This window comes from Pipra filicauda, unplaced genomic scaffold, assembly GCF_003945595.2.
Source record: "Pipra filicauda isolate LSUMZ 115617 unplaced genomic scaffold, ASM394559v2 scaffold22_size4397567_pilon, whole genome shotgun sequence".
Taxonomy (NCBI): Eukaryota; Metazoa; Chordata; class Aves; order Passeriformes; family Pipridae; genus Pipra; species Pipra filicauda.
In genome coordinates this window covers 1096000-1116122 of record NW_024104343.1, presented here as the reverse complement: position 1 = coordinate 1116122, position 20123 = coordinate 1096000, and the positions used below count along the sequence as shown (strand labels likewise).

At 34.0% G+C, this 20123-nt stretch overlaps 1 protein-coding gene across 3 annotated transcripts in view; it reads right to left on the bottom strand.

Moving 5' to 3' along the window:
* The window catches only part of DIAPH3 (diaphanous related formin 3), a 206110-nt gene that overhangs the window by 138473 nt on the left and 47514 nt on the right, over positions 1 to 20123 (bottom strand). For all 3 annotated transcript variants that reach the window (XM_039381538.1, XM_039381539.1, XM_039381540.1), the window contains exons 14-16: positions 19476 to 19580; positions 16875 to 17210; positions 15798 to 15912 (exon numbers count right to left, since the gene is read on the bottom strand). In XM_039381538.1, the coding sequence (XP_039237472.1) occupies positions 15798 to 15912; positions 16875 to 17210; positions 19476 to 19580 (556 nt within the window). The remainder of the gene's footprint in view (positions 1 to 15797; positions 15913 to 16874; positions 17211 to 19475; positions 19581 to 20123) is intronic.

The following is a 20123-nucleotide window of genomic DNA, read 5'->3' as shown; positions in this document are numbered from 1 at the left end:
GTGAACTTTCTTATAGATTATAGGGTGCCTCAGTGAATTACAATTAGTTTTAAAAGTCATCTGTCCTGTCCAGCAGCTTTCAAGACATTTCATTAGCAACTACAGAAATCCTAACATATTTTAGGCTTTAATGACCCAGGTGTATTGTATTTTCTAAGACAGAAATTTCTCCAGAACACATGACAAATACTGAAATATGTGAGCTCACAGCTCAATAAGAGATGTAGTATTAATCAAATTGTCACGTGATGTAAATTGAAGCTTAGCTTGTCATTCAATAAGTTTAACACTAATAAAATAAATAAAATAACAGGAATTATTTATACAACTCCCAAATCACAAACCACCTTTACAAAACTATCTGATAACTTTACCAAACTCCTCTGCAAGAAGATCAGTGTCATATTTAGGAATATAACAACATAATTCAGATCAAGTACACAATGTTAAAACAAACCACAAAGGAAAACAACCACATATATAGTTGTATAGTTGCATTTCATAACAAGTTACAGGAAAATAGAGCTCTTAGTTTTCTTAATATTGTTCTTTCTCTGGGGTGAAGAAAACAGCTATCCCCTAATCTTCCAGTCTTCCCCAAAATTCCAAGTATGATTTGCTATAATTGAAAAAGGATGTATCATTGAAAAAATCCAACATATATCTGCCTTTCTGCAACAGAATACTATATATCTACCTATTACACATTATTGTTATTATAGCGTAAATAAACCACAAAACCTAACAAGATTACTTACAAAATAACATTAAAAAAAATCTTTCAAATGTCCAACTCTCTTAACGAACTGTGCTGAAAATGTTCCCTATCTCTTCTAAAAAATCACTTCAGTGATGCATTATCTGTTGCTTTTCCTGCCCCAAAACTCAACCTTTTGGAATTCAGAGGATAACTTCCTCTACATTTATCTCTAGTTTGTGAGGAAGCTGTTGAAATTAAAGTGTTCCATTTCAGGAACAGAAAAATCTCCATATCTGGAGAAACATTATTTCTTAAAAATCATTCACAGTTAGAAGGCTACCTTCATGATAAAAGGATAAAAATTGTTTTTTTCAGAGAGATATCTGAAATTACTACACCAGAAATTACTAACTCTTTCTACTAGGATAAAAAAAATTAGTGATGAAAAAAAATCTGTAAAAAGGAAAGCAGATTTTCAGTAGCAACTCTGACTTCAGATGCAGGAAAAAAATTGCATGGAAGGTCCATTCAAAACCAATATCCTGCCCAAATTCTTCACTTTGGAATAAGTTGAAACATGGGACTGCAGTAACAGAAGAGAGTTGTCTAAGGAAAAAAATATTTTTTCAATTAAAAAGACCGACTTAAATTAAAATTTTCCACTGCCTTAGTAAAGACCACACATAATGATAGCATGGAGACAGACCACTATGTCTATTCCAAACAGAATGCTGGGCAAGCATCATCAAAAACAGACAAAAATAAAGAAAGGTAGCACAAGACCTAGTTTTCTGCATAAAACAACTAGTAGCAAGCAGCCTTCGGGAGGCAGGAAAGATTTCAGGTACAGTTTAAAATCAGTAATTTATCAGTTGTTTTTTGTAGCACCTAGCTTACAAAGGCAGCACTGAGAAATAGAGCAATTATAATTGCTAGTGTAAGGGCACAAGTATACCATAGTAGTTGAGCCACTGCCATTTCTCAAGGCATATACTGTCACCATGTTCCTTTCTACATGTTCTTCCCAAAAGGAGGAGATGTTTCCATACAAATGGGGTGCATGAGCTTTACATTCATCCTTGTATATTCAAAATAGAAAAAGTTACATACATACACATAAATAACATGCCTCAATTGAGTCCAATTACTGACAAGCAATCTCTCTCCCTAACAGTTGTTTATACAGGCTTTCATACTGTGCTCTACTCATACACCATCGGTTACCTGGAACAGCATCCTGGAGTTTAACAGCATAAATAACACTCTTTCAAAAGCAATATGATGCTGAGAGATATCAGCAAGAGAGTAACTGGTAAAATCATAAATGCACTTGAAGCAACCAACCACCATGCTATTATGATAAAGTTCTCTCCATATGGCAATCAGTGTTTATTCATCCTAAATCCCACCCATTTCCCTTTTAACAATGCCTGATGCATCTGCACATGAAGTCTTTTGCAGTCTCTACAATACAGCATTTGATATACACACGACAGATGGATGGCAAACACACTGTTTTGTTTTGGTTTAACCCGACAAATGTAAGGCAAGAATGGAAGGAAATTCACATTTTAGCTGTTGGCTGTATTTCTGTAGTGGCTTTTTTGTTTGTTTGTTTGTTTTAAAATTAGATGCCGGTTCATACAATTAATTCTGGCTTAAGCTCATAAACATCAGAAATTAATATTAAGTATTTCTGTATTAATTTTTGCCAAAATGTCTGATAAAAAATTTCAACTTACTTCCAAAGCACATCTTTAAAAATCATTAGAAAATTAACTAGTGAAAGAGATTAAGTGTTCCAAAGAGCAAGGGAGGCAGGTCATTTGGGAGGGGGTTGTTTGTTTTTTCTCAGAAACAGAAGTTATTACTACAAATCTTCTATAGGCCAACAGATCTGACTGATCTCATGCACTCAAGCTGGATACAATTGCATGCATTAATATATTCTAGTTTAGGAAGTTTCTACTTAGCACTCTACAGTTTACATCTAATTGTAAGATCTCTTTAGACACATTTAAAGGTTGCCCACTACATTAACAGTGGTTGAAGTAGGACACTAGGAATAGTAAATGAGGCCTTAGAAGCTTCAATGCATTGTGTGTCAAGCAAAAGATCACATAATTACAGAGTGTTCTGTCTAAGTTCGTAAGTTATACTGTTAAGAATCTGTGTACTCATCATACTAAACACTTAACTCTCATAGTCTCAAGCCATGATGAGACTGCAAGTAAAGGTAAATGGAGCATACCTTCATTTAGATTATATGCTTTAATATACACTGTAATAAGCCAATTATTCAAGGCTGTTCAGAAGAGTGCCCAATTTAACTATTGATTTTGGACAGATAGGTCTAATACAGAAAAAAATCTAAAAAAAATTACTGAGAAAAACATATGAAATGAGTCAATGATCATTTATTTAATTTTGTGACCTTAGACACGGTCAATTAAAGTTCTGTTTCTCTTGATGAAAGCCTTGAAAGAGAAGAACACTAACAAAGCCAAACAAGTCCATTTATCAGAAACTATAACAGCTAAAATGGCTTTATACATAACATACTCATGAAGGTGTCTATAGTACAAGGAAATTGCATCACATACCTCTAGACACCAGATTATTCAGATACCAGACTGTTTTCTTTCCTTAGGGGTACAAGGAATCTCACATGCAATGTTCAGTAAATAAGAGCCGTAGCTCCATATTGTAAAGACTTATTAAATACCATAAACCAATATTTTTCTATAGCAACCTATAAGGGAAACAAGCCATTATAACTATCATGATTAATTTATATCGATATACTTATCGGTGTATATCTGAATGTAAAACAGGGGGAAGTTTTTAGGTTGACATGGTTAATTACAGTAAACGACATCTGTTCTTTCTAGATTTTAAAAAGAATAAAACAAAAAAAGGGAAGAGTAATATAGTGTTATCAGTGCTGCTTCTGATAGTAATGCACCTATCCAACTTCTTGAAAGATGCAAGCAGCTTCTTTTTTTCTCCAAATAAATCACTGTGAAATATCATTGATATACTAAAACCAGTAAAACATGCTTGATTATTGCAAGTCTCCTATACTGCAGTGCCAGAACTAAGTTGTTGAAACAAAAAGCATGTATATCATTCTCAAAGGAAATTTAACCTAGTAGTGCTGTCATACATCCACAGGCTGGTTTTGTGCAAATAGTCCCTGCCTTCTCCTACCACTTCCCAGAAATCTACATTAAAAAAAAATTATAATGTATACTAGATACTATATTCATGTGACTTTCCCAGCTACTGCTTATCTTTGTTTGTATTCAGCACCACAAAACTATCTGGTAAAAATCCTTTCAAGAAACTTCATTGCCTTTCATGTTTGCCTATATTCTGTACTTTCCCTTTGCATAAGTTTCCTCATATTTTAAAGCATATTTTCCATGAGTGCACTTAAGTTAGAGCCAAATAAACTCTACGAAAAGGCACATGCTATTTACTTGTATTCAGTGGCATGAGATGTGTAGTAAAATAAAATGTAAAGAGGCATGTAGTCCTCAACTGTGAAACTAGGATATCAGGATTTATTTCAAATCAGAAATAAAGCCCATTTGTTTAGTTATAATATATACATTATTTAGAGACAAAAAAGTTCCAATTTCAACAAGGCGTTAAACAGGATGCACACCAAACATGTGTAAATTACCTTAACTTTTCCTCAGGACTGGAGAGTATAACTGAAGACTACATGGTAATATGCAGCACAATTTTCCAAGGATATATCAGTGTTCTAATCTTAGCACAGTATTTCACAAGTTGTACATTAAAAGCTTTTAATCACTACTACAAGGGAAAATATAAAGAGTGAAGGAAATTTTTGTAATTTAGGTACGTGATTTATAACCCACAAAAGATTTTTTTCCATTAATTCGCAGCCTAAGTACTTAGCAATATTTAAATATACTCAAAAATTTAATATTCAGAGTACTATTCTATATAAATAGCAAAGAAAATGCTACCGTTTTCTTTAATTTAAATTATTCTGCTAAAAGCTCTTCCTAATACAGAAGACAAATACTAAAAATGACACAAACAGGAATCAATGAAGCAATTTAGTTCTGGGTTACAAGATGCCACTTGCTAATTTCATGGAAAACAAATCTTGCAGGAAATAACACTGACTTCACTTTTCCAAAAAAGTGCAAAAGAGTCTTCTAATTGAAAGCATACCTATGCATCCTCCAATTACAGAATCATATTTCTTCAGCATTACTACAGATGTACAATTGACATTACTTCCAACGTTTGTATTTCTTAGAGTTTTCTCTCCTCTTTCACCAAATCTGTAATACCTATTCAGAACACAGATCATTTACTGTACTATGAGACACTCTTGTGGTACATTAAGGAATGAAGTGATCAGCCAACTGTAAACAGACAAAGAGACTGAAACTGGGAAAGCATCCGTTGCAAGCAAGCTTTGAGAATATTCAGCATTTCAGAATATTTTACTAAAAAGCAAGTGGGAGAGAACTGCAGCATCCATTCTCACTGAAACGCTGTTGTATCTCACACACTATTTGACAGAAACTAAACGAGAGCAACAATGGAATTGCAAGTCAATTCCTGTTTTTATTGGCTAGAGAACACATTAATACCACATCACACTATAAACTGAGTGTAACTTCACTGCAAATTATCTTATGTTAAAAAGGATAGGTATTTCTGCATGAAAAATAGGCATTTGATAGTCTAACAAGGTGCCAAAGGTGGCATATCAGACAAATACTGTGAATGTAGTTTTAGGCTAAATATTAAAAGACTTTCTCATTAGCATGCATTTAAACCTCTGTCCAGAAATCATCTCATTCCTTCAGCAATTCATGCAAACAAAACTTCTATAATTAAAGCTGCTTGATTTCCTGCTCTTCCAAGTCTGTGCTATAGTTCTGTGAGACTGAAGATGATGTAGATTCTATAATAGGGATTCTGCATAATCAGTTTAGTATGCAGATTTGGTTATTTCACACATCTTTTATGGAGAAAAATATAATTTATCATACAAGAACAATAATAATAGTATTTTTTTACTATCTGGTCACATATCTTTGTATTAGCCACAAATTTTTAAATGTTGGACAAAGACAAAAAGCAAAAAATAAGTCTGCTTTGAACCAGTTTGACTCTTTTCTATATTGATTAATTAACATCTCTAAGTGCTGTAGAATAAGATTTTATCCCTCTCTTCTTGTTACATTCACATATGCATAATAGTTGACTACCTAGTCACTAGACCTTGCTGACTTTTGAGGAATTAGTCTAATCTCATATGCATAAAAATTATTTAGTAGTTCTACAAGTAAACAGTAACAAAGTATTTATTCTATTAGACTTGAATATCATTATCTGTAAATGTGGTTCTTGCAGCAGAATCATAATTTGATTAAATCTATATAACTTCCCCCCCCAAAGACTGAAATATTTCCCTGAGTAAACAAAGAAATCCAACTGCTGATCAAAGAATAAGCCTTAGCTTCAGAGACTGGAGTCTCCTAAGTACCAAGAGCTGTATAGACAGTCCAGAACAAACACTAAGAGTGGTATGAATTAAGCAATTTTTTGTTATTATTTTTAAGGAAATTAAGCGTAATGTAATTTCCATTTCACCCTAAAGGTAGGCATGAGTTCTAGCAAAATGAATCATGTTATTTCCTTGACAAATCAGAGGGACACGAGCTCCTTGACACAAGAAACGCTTTGTGCTTATTTTCTCTAACTCTTTTCATACTGACTTATTTTTGCCACTGTACTTTCAGGAGGGCTTTTATTTAGTCACAAATATGCTTCATACTTTGAGTTTTGGTCTGTACTCCCAGGTTCTCAGCAACAGTAACCTGAAGATCAGAACTGTTTACTTCCAGCGCATATGAGTATCCTGTTCTCAAAAACCTATTTTTGTTCAAGTGGTTGAAATTCTTTTTATTTATTATAAAGAATGCACCTGCACAGCTCAGCTTATCTGGCCATTTATCCCCACTTGCTCACTACCTCTCCCATTATTCTGGTGAATATGGAAGACTAAGAGGTGCATTTTGAGAGTCAACTGGTAGCAGCAAATGGATTCTATCATCCCCTTTTTCAGGTTTGACCAAGTACAGTCCTCCATTGATCACTACTGTTTCTCCTCTACAGAGCAATAAAAGAGCAATTCATACTACCAGATTAGTACTGAAAATAAACTTTCTCTTTTGGCTTTTTGCAGCTAAGATGATCTAGCCTGGTTTGGTTTTAGCTACATCTATCCACGTTTGTTTCTTTTCACACCAGCATTACCTACCAAGATTTTTCCTGCAATATGCAACTGTGCCTTGGATCCCAGTCTTCTCTTCATGCAATCCAGCTCCATATCTACCTTCTATTTTGTCAGCTTTGGCAGTAGTTTTCATTCAAACAATCTTGCTGAGCACTGACTTGCTTTATCTATCTTCCCACTTTTTCGAATAGATGACCCAATACTTCTCAAGATCTTACACTGAAACGCCAGCAACAAACTCCAAAATTCTGCTTCACAGATATCAATTACATTGCAGTCAAATTTTAAATGCCACAAGGCATTACACCGCATAGTCTAAGAACTGCAAAGATAAGCAGTCACCCTAAGCAGTCTCTTTCTAGTTTGTTACCCTTGCCAGCTATACATATGCATTTACCATTTTGGAAAAAGGCATTTCTATATCAAAGGACAAGTCAGACTGCACAGCAGGAAACATTTAGTCTTTACAACTGTTAAGCTGAGTAATAGAGCAGATAAAATTTCTAAGTTTCATTACTCAGGTGATGATAGAGGTGAGTGAGGTTGTAGAAGAACTACCTCGTGAGTTAAAAAGAAAAGTAGAGCCCCACTAACTTCTAAAAATAGGAAAAGTGGGGCAGCAAAGCCATAAAACAGAAATACAAAGTTGTTAAAAGCTACGGAATATGCTGTCCAGTGCTTTCATTCTCTTAAATTTAAATGACATTGAAAGCAACAAACTGATGCACAAGAAGAATGTATCTGAAAACACAACTACCATTTCACTGTAAATATTTAACTATTGTGCCAGGCAACAACAAGACTGCAAACACATCCTGCCCTACTAGGTAAGTTTTCAGAATTATATCCTATGTAAAAAATAAAATTTTGTTAAAGCTCTGATTTAACCTCCCCAAAAAATCCTACAATTTCAGATCTATTAAATTCTCTCAATTATTTCATAACCTTCAGAACCTGATTGCTCTTAATGGGGGAGGACCCCATCTACAAGACTTTCACAATATGCATGTCCTTCATGGGGATGCTTGTTTTATATAACATATTGAAAGAGTCCTGTTAAAACATCTATTAGGAAACTACCAAGGCAAGACATTTAGAGACTAGAAAAATCTATTTAGAATGAAGAAAATTTATGAGAAATTCATCACATTGAGATCACACAGAGGAAAACAGCAGCCCACAATGGAAGTCTGTTTCACAATCATTCACATGAAGTACTCAACTTACTGTTTTTTAAATATGACCTTACTTTACTTACAGAAATAAATTATGTATTAGATAAGGCCAGGTCATATTTACATGAAGTTAGTTGGTAAAGAAGAGTATATAATCTTAATGAGTAAGAAAAGAAAATGTCTAACCACTTTTTGCATATGAATAAACTAAAATATTGTTCCAGCTGAACCAGATCAATTGTAAACAGAACCCAAGACTCTGCCAAATACACTGCTAAAGTCTGCATGGCATACCAGTGTCTACCCAAGTACTGTCTAACAGCTGCCTAATTGGACATCACTGCTCCATTAACATATAATCTTCTTGATTTTTTTTGTTTGTTTTTCACAAATGAATTGTCCTTGAAATGAATTTTCTCTGAAACATGCCATTCAGTGAAAAACTAAATGGTAGATTTTTTAGAGGATGAAAACTAGTGCTTATGGAAATTTAAATGCTAATAATTTTCATCAACAGTGACTTTGAAGGTTTGCCAAAGGTTTGTGAAACATTTCTTGCAAGCAAATTATTTTTCTCGGCTCACAATAAAAAAAGGCTACAATAAAAGCAGTGTTGTAATGAAGATTTTATTACACTCAAACATAGTGTTACCTTTAGTCAGATATAAATGCTTGCAATGTTAGATTAGAAATTCATCAAAAGCACTTAGTGCATAAACACAGCAAAACTACAAAGGAGGTATAACCCCATGAAAATAGGTTTGTAGCAGGTGTATAGAGTTTTATACCTCCCATGTGATACAAATGCTAGCAAATTAATTAGTGCAGGATCCTTGCTAGTATAGGGACAAACATATTTAAGCTCTTAAAATGAGTATTTTCCATTAAATAAACAAAATTATTAGACTGAGCAAGGGCACTGTGATGACCTTTTTTAACTTGCATTTTAAGTTCCAAACCTGCTTTTCTGTTCCATTGGTGTTTACGGTTTAGGACTTACGAAACTGATCAGACTTTTTTTAGTGTCTCAATACATGAAAATAATATCCATCTCCTCTAAAATTTTAGTTATTCACACTGTGAAAACATTCTCTAGTAGATATCAATAAGGGAATACTCATTGCTTCTAAGACATAAAGCCTTCAAAGGCTTCCTCTACCAGTGTTGAGATATGGGAGCACAGTGCTTTTGTTAGCCTGAATATACTGTCATATTTTCATCAAACATGAAATCACTGCAGACTGATATTGCATTTTGTGTACAAATCAGCAATTAACCAAAAAAAAAAAAGAAAGGAATTAGGCGTTTGAAAGAAAAAGGTAAAGGTGAACTAAAAGAACTACTCTGTCCAAGCACTTCACTCAATCTGTTTTGGAGCTGACAGGAAACAATAGTCTGTGTGTAGAAGGTGAGAAACAGTCACCTAATAATAGCATATACTGCAACTCTGTCATAAAGAAAAAAATTAATTTAAAATAAATTAAACTTATGGCATCATAATACTCTGCTTAGGTAGATGCTTATACGTGCTGTAACAAACTCTTCAATAATATCCTTTCACTATCTGACAACTATTTCCTAGATGAAAAAAAAATCCAAGTACCCTATCTGGTAACAGAAGTTTTTCTAATACTATTTACAACATCTCCTGATAGACTGCCTCTTTCCTACAGTCCTATCAGAAGAATGATCTGATTTACTGATGATTTTGACATAGATTAGGGCACTCATGTCACAGTCATTCAATAATTCATAATTAACAATTAATTCATGGGAGATTTCATCCTAGGAAATTGTCAAAGAAGCAGACTAAAGGGGAAAAGATACCACAGTTTTTAGCTTCAAAAAGAATCAAACTACAAAACAAATGCTATTGTCAGACTATTTTAACCACTGGCATACTAATGTCCTCTTTGGGTTTTCCATTTTTTGTTTACCACACATTTTATCTGGAGATGAAAGTCAGGTTTTAGGAGTTACTCACATTCTACTTCTTCAAATACATTTAACAGTCTGAACAACTGAAGGTTTCTCCTATCCATGATAGGACATTAGAAAAAATAAAGTACGTTCAATTAATTTTCCCTAAATTGGGTCTTTTTAGCCCTGACAGTAATTGGTAATCCCTGTTTTAATTCAACATACCAACTTTTCTATTTTGTCAAAGAGCAGTTGGATGGCCATCTGGCAGCCAGCCAAGCTCAATGCACAACAGAAGTATAGTCAATGACTGATTCTTATGTATCATTCTCTACATGACAAATATGATTTGATACAAATATCTAAAAAGGATAAGAGCAGATATTCTATTTGCAGAGAACAGAAACAACTAATATAGTTACTACCAGTGCAACACTAAATATACCATCCATTCCCTCCATGCGAAGATGATGGACTGAAGTTGCAAGATACCACTTGGTTGCTGTTTCTTGCAAACGGTCAGAACTTATTTCTGCTGTCTTCAGAAAGAAACTTTTTTTTCTTCTTTCATTTTATGTGGACAAACCTTTTCGAATTATTTTGCTTTCAGGGGTAGTTCAGATGATACTGCAGGGCAGCCAAACTTAAAACACATAGCAGGCTTTACTTCTACTTGCACGCAGTTCCATTAAAAGGTAATTCAGGTTACTTGGTGCTGTATTATAGCAGAAGTTATTCAAATATATTGTTGGCAGTCTGACAGCTTTGTAATAATAAGATTCTACAAGGAGTACTGTTTGGAACTACTGCTGATAAACCCTCCTCCAGAGGAGGAAAGTATGAGGATACTGGGCTCCACCTAATCCTCAGGTGGATGACTGCAAGTTCTCTTGCTTATGGCTAGATAGACTGTGCCAGGTCAAATACAGCACTAAAGTGATTTCTATTGTTAATTTGATCTTCTTGCTAGCATTTACTCTCTTTTCTGGTTTAAAATATTTGAGACTTAGATGGCACTATAGCAGCTTAGGCCTTGATGATTTTTCTTAGAGTATACAGGGGGAAAAAAAAGAAAAAAATTAGAACTATATTGACCTTTTCAAGACAAGTGCCAACAGAGATAGTACTCCCACAGAAGTGCTTTATTTCTAAATAATCAAGTCTGGCAGGAGCTCTGGTGTGATGGGATCAGACACTGCCATCTCCAATAAGATTAGGATGAAAATCTGTCCTAGTTGATTAAAAAAAAAAATACAGAGAGATCATGTGATCTTTCTCTCTCGAGTTTACCAGATCAGTTCCCTTCAACATCTAAAAGAGTAAATTTCTAATATTTTATGCCATCTCCCACTAAGCGTAGTTATCTACATACTGCTAAAAATAATTAAGAATTTACAAGTGCTTTCTTGTATATTTGATGTGCAATTTCTAATCCTCATTTGGACTTTAACACTTTAAACATAAGAGTCATTGGATCAAGTAAAATCAATTTATTAATAGGATATTTATAAATGCAATACAATAATTATAAAGCACACATTTCATAAAACTACTACCTTTCTTATATTTTACATACATGAGACAAATTGTCATTTTGGATTGAAATGCTTCCAAAGATTTCTTTTTGGTTAGACATTGTTTTCTTGCTTTCTCTATACAACCTCACAAGTATGGGAATTACCTTGGTAAAACTCTCCAAGCATCCAGAGGATTACTGTAAGCAAACATGTAGCTGGTTCTCTCTCTCGAGTTATCCTGAAGACACATCCAACATTATGCTTAACTACTAGAGTCTCACTGCATTAATTACATTTATTCAGAGACTTCAGCAACTTACTGCTATGATCTTCTCCATACCAGTACTCTTCAAAGTATCTCCACAAACCAAGAATATTTATTATAGACGTTTCATTACTTTTCTCTGTTTTATAAGGTGACAAGACCAAGCAATTGCATATTAAAATTTACCTTTTTTCAGTACTGTAAGTCTTAAACATAGTAGCTTGAAGCTACTCCAACTAACCAGGCACTCATATCCATGATTAAGAACCATGAGCTGCAATAAGAGATGTCACTTGAAAACACACTATGCCAGCCTTACCACTTTGTATAATCCATTCTCCTCACTTCCCAAAAAAGAAAGCTCTTTCCTACAAATATATCCTTTCCTATTTCTTTTGGACCTTTTACCCTGGAATTTTTCTAATGTTCTTTGAACCCGCTGAACTTTTGAAGTTGTCTCCAAGTGGTCTCACCAACTCCTTAGTTAATTTTTTTCAAAAAATTAAATGTACATTTCAATATTAGCTAGAGGATCCTTTGCAAGAAATTCATGGATTCAAAATGAGTTTGTGAAGAACATTCCATTTACATTTATCTAGATAAATTTAATGAGTTTTCCCATTTTCTTCATACTTCCACATTTGTAATGCTAACTTGTTTCTTGCAATATTGTCTTGAACTTTTTACTTTTTAATTATTGCAGTAGTATTTTTTTCGTACCTCCATAACATCTTCAGTTTTTCAATTGTTTCAATGCCCCTTCAGAATCAATATAATTTATAATTCCTATATAAACACCTGCTAAAGCTTCAACTCTATTCTATACTGTTCTGTATTCCTTTTTCTAGCAGAATTTCCTCAATGGGCTATTTACATAGGCATGAGACTTACTTTTCTAGATCAACACTGAAATACTTTAGGCACATTAGCTAGCAAAATGTCACAACCGAACATTTGAGTACTTCAATATGATTATACTTAATGAGAATAAAATTCACTTAAAGCATTATTGAACATTCTGGTCCCTGCTTCCACAACTGGATACCTCTTCTTATGCAAAGATTTCAGTGAAAAGAGTGCATAAGCAGACCCTTCAGCAGAGTAGAACCAGCTCATTCATTGCATGTCATCATTTGACTACAGAATCATTTTCAATTTCTCATCTTTCTGGGTTTGGAGACAAAGCTTTAGAAACATTCAAGGACTGTTCCCAATTTGAGTACAGTGAATAGCTTGCTGATTCTACTTTAGAAAGCCTGGTATTAAGTCTCTTCAAGACTGTGAAGGAAACGGGATGTCTCTAATTTCTTTGGTAAGTTTTGTCATAAACAGTAAGTTACGTATAAGTTACAACGAAGTATCCCCTCTCTTCATGGTCATGAGAACAAAAGCAGTTACTTTGCCGACCTCTTTACTAGAATTCATGTTGTCAACAAGAGATACAGATATACCTGGTCTTGTCTACTAATGTGTTTAAGTATTCATGTAAAGTTCTGTAAACCACTCACATGAACAAAGATGAAATTTAGTTCCATGTTGCCCCTTAGACACCTACTTGCTGTTCTAAATAAAATCTTTAGTGTCTCCACTTTCTTTGAAGAAGTAAGATGATGGTACACTTTTATCACCCATGTGAGACGAAAGAGATTTCAAAACTTAAAAATGTAAAAGATTAAGCAGTAAGCCTCACTTGTAAAAAAGGAAATAAATGTGTCCCTGCAGACTACATCCTTAAATCACCCACCCACACACACACATTTGGTATAAAAGTGTACCTCACTGACTTTGCAACTGTAGATGCAATAACTCTGTTATATTAGGTTTTGTCAAAACAATGTATTCAGTTCGTTCAGTTAAATTTTGAGGGATGTTAATCTCGTTAACTCTAATGTTCTCGCTGCCTGTGGAGACTCACAATCCTCTTCCGAGCCATTAACATGTTTGGCCTGAACATCATCTTGTCTCCCAAATTTTACTGTTTAATTACACACAAGAAACTATTTCCCCCAGTGGCTTTTAAACCTTCCAACCTATTAATTCAGGGAACATTCTTGGGAATTCTCCTAACATTATAAAGGAACCATAATTAGGTTCTGGACTTACTTTAATAGATTAAAGCAGACATGTCTATGGTCTGTGAGGTTTTCTTGCCTTTTTATCTTCGTACTATATTCTTAATATTATTAAATATCAACATTAACAAACTATAATACTTAAAATCAGTAGACATAATGCAAGAGCATAAAAAGCCTGCTTTGACAAGAGCAGAATAAAGTTCTTGGTTATGCAAAAGAATACACACCAGAACATACCCCAAAAAAGAAGAAATTTGAAAATGTCATGCACTGTATTAATAAAAATACCAAAGTAAATTTTTTTTTAAAACACTAAAAATACAATGACGCCATCTCAATTTCCAAAGAAATTAATCACTGCAGCCCTTTGGCTGCCCCATAGTACTAAGTCTCTAATATCAAAAAAGAAGGAAGAAAAAATTGTGTCAAGAAATAACAGTAGAAATATAGGCATTTTATATATGGGACAGAATAACCTACATTATTACTGAGACAACCTACTACTAGGAAGAGAGAAAAGGTTTAAAGCTAGGAATATTTTCAAATATTTTGTTCCTCCACAATGCTTTAAAAGCTGAAGAAGCTAAGCAAGTATCAAAGGAAATCTATGTTGATACAGGTTTATCAGAAAGTAAAAAATTCACTAAAATACTCTCCTTCTTCATGGAACCAAAACACACCAATTATAACATGCATTCTGAGGGTAAACACATCATCTTCTGGCCTCTAGATTAGATTGTAGTACTTTATGAAAGTATTCTGACAAAATTTTATAAATATTTTTTTCAAATGTGACTAAATAAAAGTCTGTATTATCTGAGAGCATTTCTTGGGGGTTTTTTTGTGAGGTGCTCCTATAGGTCACTGAAGTGCTAAGGCCTGAACAACAGGCCCTGAGCCAGAGTTGACCTCTAGATGAACCTTCCAACCTAATGTTATACTTAGCCATGGTATAAGCTAAATTATTAAGCAAAGTTTTGTATAATCATTTGTAAAATATGTAAATGATAACACTACACCTGTGTAAACATGTATGCTTGTTAGTAAGACATATTGGTATCCACTTATTAGTGAACATTTGTATCTGTTCATTAATGAGATAGAAATGTATCTATCTTTCCGTATTTAGAAATTGGTCAAGGTCATGGAAGTAGGTGGCTGGCATTGTTCAACAGTAAATGGTCTAAACTGACTCCCTTGATTTTCCCCTGAGCCCTGGCCAGGCTTTGGGTGAAAAGCCAGGAGAGAAGAGAGACAGATGTTTTCTTCACTAAGTAGTGATGTAAGCTTGTTTGCTTAACAATATAAAAGCTGGACCCCTTTTGCAGCAAAGATGGAAGCCTCACTAAGCACTGAGTAGGATTTCCCAGTTATCAGAAGTTATCAGAAGTGGTTCTCCCGCCCTTCACTGAGATCAGGGGCTCTCCAGCTGATGTGTGGGTCTGGATACCGATTACGGTAATGTATTAAAGGGTAACTGGGGATGTCTCTTTTTTAATCACTATAGATACTCTTTGCAGTAATGATTAGGTGGATGCTAATCATTTTGTAATTCTTTGCTTCTTTTGTAATGCTTTGCTGTTTGGCACTATAGTAAGTTTATACACCTGTTCTTTAAAGTTTGTGTCTGTGTCTCTTGTGCTGCTCCTTGTCACCTGGCAAAACAGTAACACAATTTTTGCCATCCTTTAAGTAAAATAGTTAAATATTACTCCTTTAAGCAGTCTTGGATTTACAAACTTTTTTCTTCACACATTCCACTTAAAAACAAGAACATTAATGTTATATTCTAAAGTTTTCTCATATATTTATTTAAGGCCCAAGGCTGAAAATTACCATCAACTACTTACCCCTTTTTTGACAAGAAAATGTAAGTTCCAATTTGCAAAGCATGTCAGCATTCTCATACTTGTCCTCTTCTGCCTTAACCCAAAAACAGGATTCTGTCATCTCCTGAGGCCTGATCTACCAGCAAGAGACAAACCAAAATTTTATTAATTAAATTATTTTGATGCTATGCAGACACTATGCTCTGTAGAGTCTAAAGCAAATTAAATACTTAAGAGCTCTGTAAAACGTGAACTTTTGGTATACAACTCATCTCTGGAGTTGTCAATATATTTCTCCTTGAAAATAATAATGCTTACAATAAGTGTTTTTGGACAAACTGATTCTAAAAATGCAGACAATATACTCTGTTATCCAAGATCTAAATGTAGCAATTTACTTTTGGTCTAGATTTAAAACTTGGGTAAAACTTTAAAGAGCCTCTGAACACAGTTTGTTTAATTAAATATTAAGTACCTTACTTTTTAGAATGTAGGTTTGATTACATCATAAAACTATGAAAATCTCTTTATTTACTTATTTTGGTCTAAATAATTATAGTTTTCAAACTCAGTAGATTGATAGCCCTGGTATACTTGATCCTGTCACAATGGAGAAGAAAAAAAACCCACAAACTGACTCTATATTTTGTCAGCCATTAAATTTACATATGTACCTTTACACTAAGGACAAATTGAGAGACCTGCACTGCTTCTTTCCACAGTCCAGGCTGGATAGATACAAGACACTTGTTTGGGAACTACAGCTATCAGTACAGTGCAGTGACTGATCCAACGTAAAGAGTCTGCTAAAATACAAGGCATACTAGGACTCTGGAAGCATGCAGGCATCAAGGTTGATCTAGAACTGTAGAATTGACTTTTCCAGGCATCTCATAAAGTCAACAGATACTTGCCCAGATGAACCAATGAAATACAGTTTTCAGAAAATAATAAAAAACCAGAGGCAAGAAAGTATTCATATATTACATAATTTTAACTAACTTATTGATTGCTTATCTAGTCTTACTCCTGACAATCTATTTACCCTAAGTTCAATGTCAGATTTTACACGCAGTATTTGCCATTAATCAATACTACCTTGGACCAGTTGAGTCTTTTCATGGTAACCTCAGGTCTAAATTCTTTTTTAGGCTTCATTCCGAACGGCAGAGCACAGGAAGGCGGGGACCACTGTATTCCAGGCAGGCCTGGTAGAGGTGGTGGTGGAGGAGCACCACCAAAAGCCAGAGGAGCTCCCGAGCCACTCAGAAGTGGTGGAGGAGGAGGGGGTGGCGGTGGTGGTGGAATTGCTCCATTAGAAGGCAGTGGTGGAGGAGGAGGTGGTGGAAGTTGATGTCGTCCTGCACCTTCCAGTGGAACAACAGAGGCATCTCCACATGTTGATGGCAGAAAACCAGGTGGCACAGAGCCATACTGATAAGGAAAATATTATTACTCAGTTTCACGTTTTTATCAACAAAATTCTATAACAATCATAGTTTATAGATTAAATCCAGAAAGCCAGCTGAACGTCAGTGTCATTTTTCATTTATAGAACAATCAAGTATGAATGACAATGAGACCAACATGCTTTTGATTTCATAATCAAAGTCTCAATATTTGAAGCAGACCTGGGAATGCACCAAAAGTGACAAACTGAAATGTTGTATCCCATCTGTCACATTTCACTGACCACGATTTAAAAAAGGGTCTGATAAGTTTCTTAAAGAGATTTTATCTAGACTACCATGGTTTAGATCAAATTTAAAAAAAGTAACATCCCAGTCTCTATTGTTCGTATTTATCCTACAGATTACAGAGAAACATTATAAGGACATATTAGCAGAATTGGAAAAGATAAGTAATTCTGTTGAAAAACAGCTATCTTCCAATATACGAGCATTCTGATTCTACACAACCGAAAACACAAAGCAATGATGAAAAAAAAATCCTTCCAAAAAATAAAGCTGCCTTACACACCAGTTTCTTATTCTGTATAGTAAGGACATCTATATTGTATCAAGATAGGCTTGAAAAGTCTAAAAAAGTATTTATTTCTACTATTTGAAGAACTTCTATCACAGACCTTCAAGCATCAATAAATAGGTATCTGATAAAAACAACAAAGGAATAAATAAGAAATATTTATCTACTGTTGATAGCACTAATCAGTTTTTCAACTAACTATGACCTGAAACAGTCCCTTTGATTTTTAAAAAACTGAGGGAACTACAATAAGGAAAGGATTTAATATTTCTAAAAGGAAATAGCTGAATATCAATAAATACAAATAAACACATGCACAGAGGTATTATTGTTTTGAATTTCTGAATAAAAACATTGTTTCCACTGACAAGTAGACATTGAACTGATAGGTTCTGGTAATGAAAGAAATATATAAACACATACCAAATGCAAGAAGAGAGTAAAGGAATCATACCAGGAGAAAAATAGTCATTAGAGGTGGAAGTTGACATGCTAAGTAGCAACAGATGCCATATGGAAGCCAAAGTTTCCTCTTTAGACAGATTTAAGAGTACTAAGTTGCAGTAATCAATTACTTGATATTTACAAAACTTTTCATGTATCCCATTAATGACAGTGGGATAATTCATGGTATGACAGTTAGTGAGCAAAATCATACATTATGCTCTCTGTCTGCATTTAAAAAAAAGTTATACTTAATACAGTGAACAACAGAAAACGCAAAATAGGAGAGAAAACCAATTTCGCTTACAAAAAGTATTTGTTTTCAAGATACACACAGAAAAATACTTTCTTAATGAATGATATACAACTCTTACTACATTTGGTTTTTCAGAATGCAACAATTTCTGTAATTGCTGGTTTTAAATGTTTGACATTAACAGTTAGTTTTGACAAGAAATGTGAATGACATTTTTAAACAGACCAAAGAAGAGTTAAATTACTTTTCCTCACTAAGAAAATTAAAGAAGCTAATAAGTATTAAAAAAATCCCTCAAATGTAGTAAAAAAAGTACTATAAAAAATCCACCTATATGCATGTCTTCCTAATGCTCTTCCTTTAGCCATTTTTAGACTGTGCTTCTTATTCCAGGAAATAAGACACAGGAAAAGTCACCGGGTCACAAAGTCTCCTTAGACAGATTTAAGAGCTGAAGCAGTTACAAGCTAACTCAAGTAATATTCTCAAAAATCTGCACTATTCCTCTGCATCACATTTTCAAATATCAATTTATGCTTGAAAATTGAAAAATTATCAGGAAATGTTCTTATCCAGCCACAGTTATTTCTTTCACTGCTGGATATCCATGGTAAGGCTTCAGTAAAGCAAACTGCATAATGAGCAATTTCCTGTGGAGGGATAAAGATCACAATGAAGAATGCTAATCTAAAAGCATAAGACCTATTACCCTATGTGGTTAATTACTTTGGAAATATATGACATTGAAAGCAAAACCCAAATAAAACATAAGAAACTAGTTAATTAACAGAGCTCAGGCATAAAAGGATCATCTGGGAACTCACACAGCTAATTAATGTCACATTACAATTATTTTTATAAAACAGAAATAAAGGAAACTCACATGCAATAATAATCGATAACAAAGATTCTTTGAAAAAATCCTCAGCTGTACTATCAATATCTGCAGAACGTGAAAAATGAAGTCCCTTTCAAAAACAATACTTCATACATTCATTTAAACTGTTTCATACCTGTGATTTAAAAGCTTGTAATTCTGTCTCAAGTTCATTGATTCTTTCTTCTTTTTTTTGCAGTAGGGCCTGGGTCTCCTGGTGAACTACAAAATCTTTTTCAAACTAAAGAAAAAAGAAAAAGAAATAAAATTGTTGGTACCAGTCAGTTCCGCATAGTTCCTTTAAATTTCAAGTTTTCCTTTTGTGCTTGCTAAAACTCACATGTTAACAATACTAAGGACACACACACAACACATCTTCTATTCTAACTTTCATGTGTCTGCTGAGTGGAAGCACCATCTGTATCACCTCTACAGACCTTTACTATATGAAATGCCATAAAGTAGTAATGTATTGCAAGTTGGTATTACACAGAGTAGCTTAAAAAAAAATGGATGTACAGTAATACGAAGTCTGTAGATACAAACAAGTCCATTTTTTTTCTCTTGTTAGAGAAACTTATAACTGTTCAAATAAAGTATTCAATTGACTTTTTGGGAGAGTTGTACACGAAACCTTAAAATAAATGGTAGAAAGATTCTCAATTAAGGTTAGCTACTTTACACCATTTTGCTTCCTAATCCACAAGGAACATCCAAATTTATACTTTAACACAGAACTAATAGTAATTTGAAGTTAAAAACTATGCCATGTTCAGTTACATCA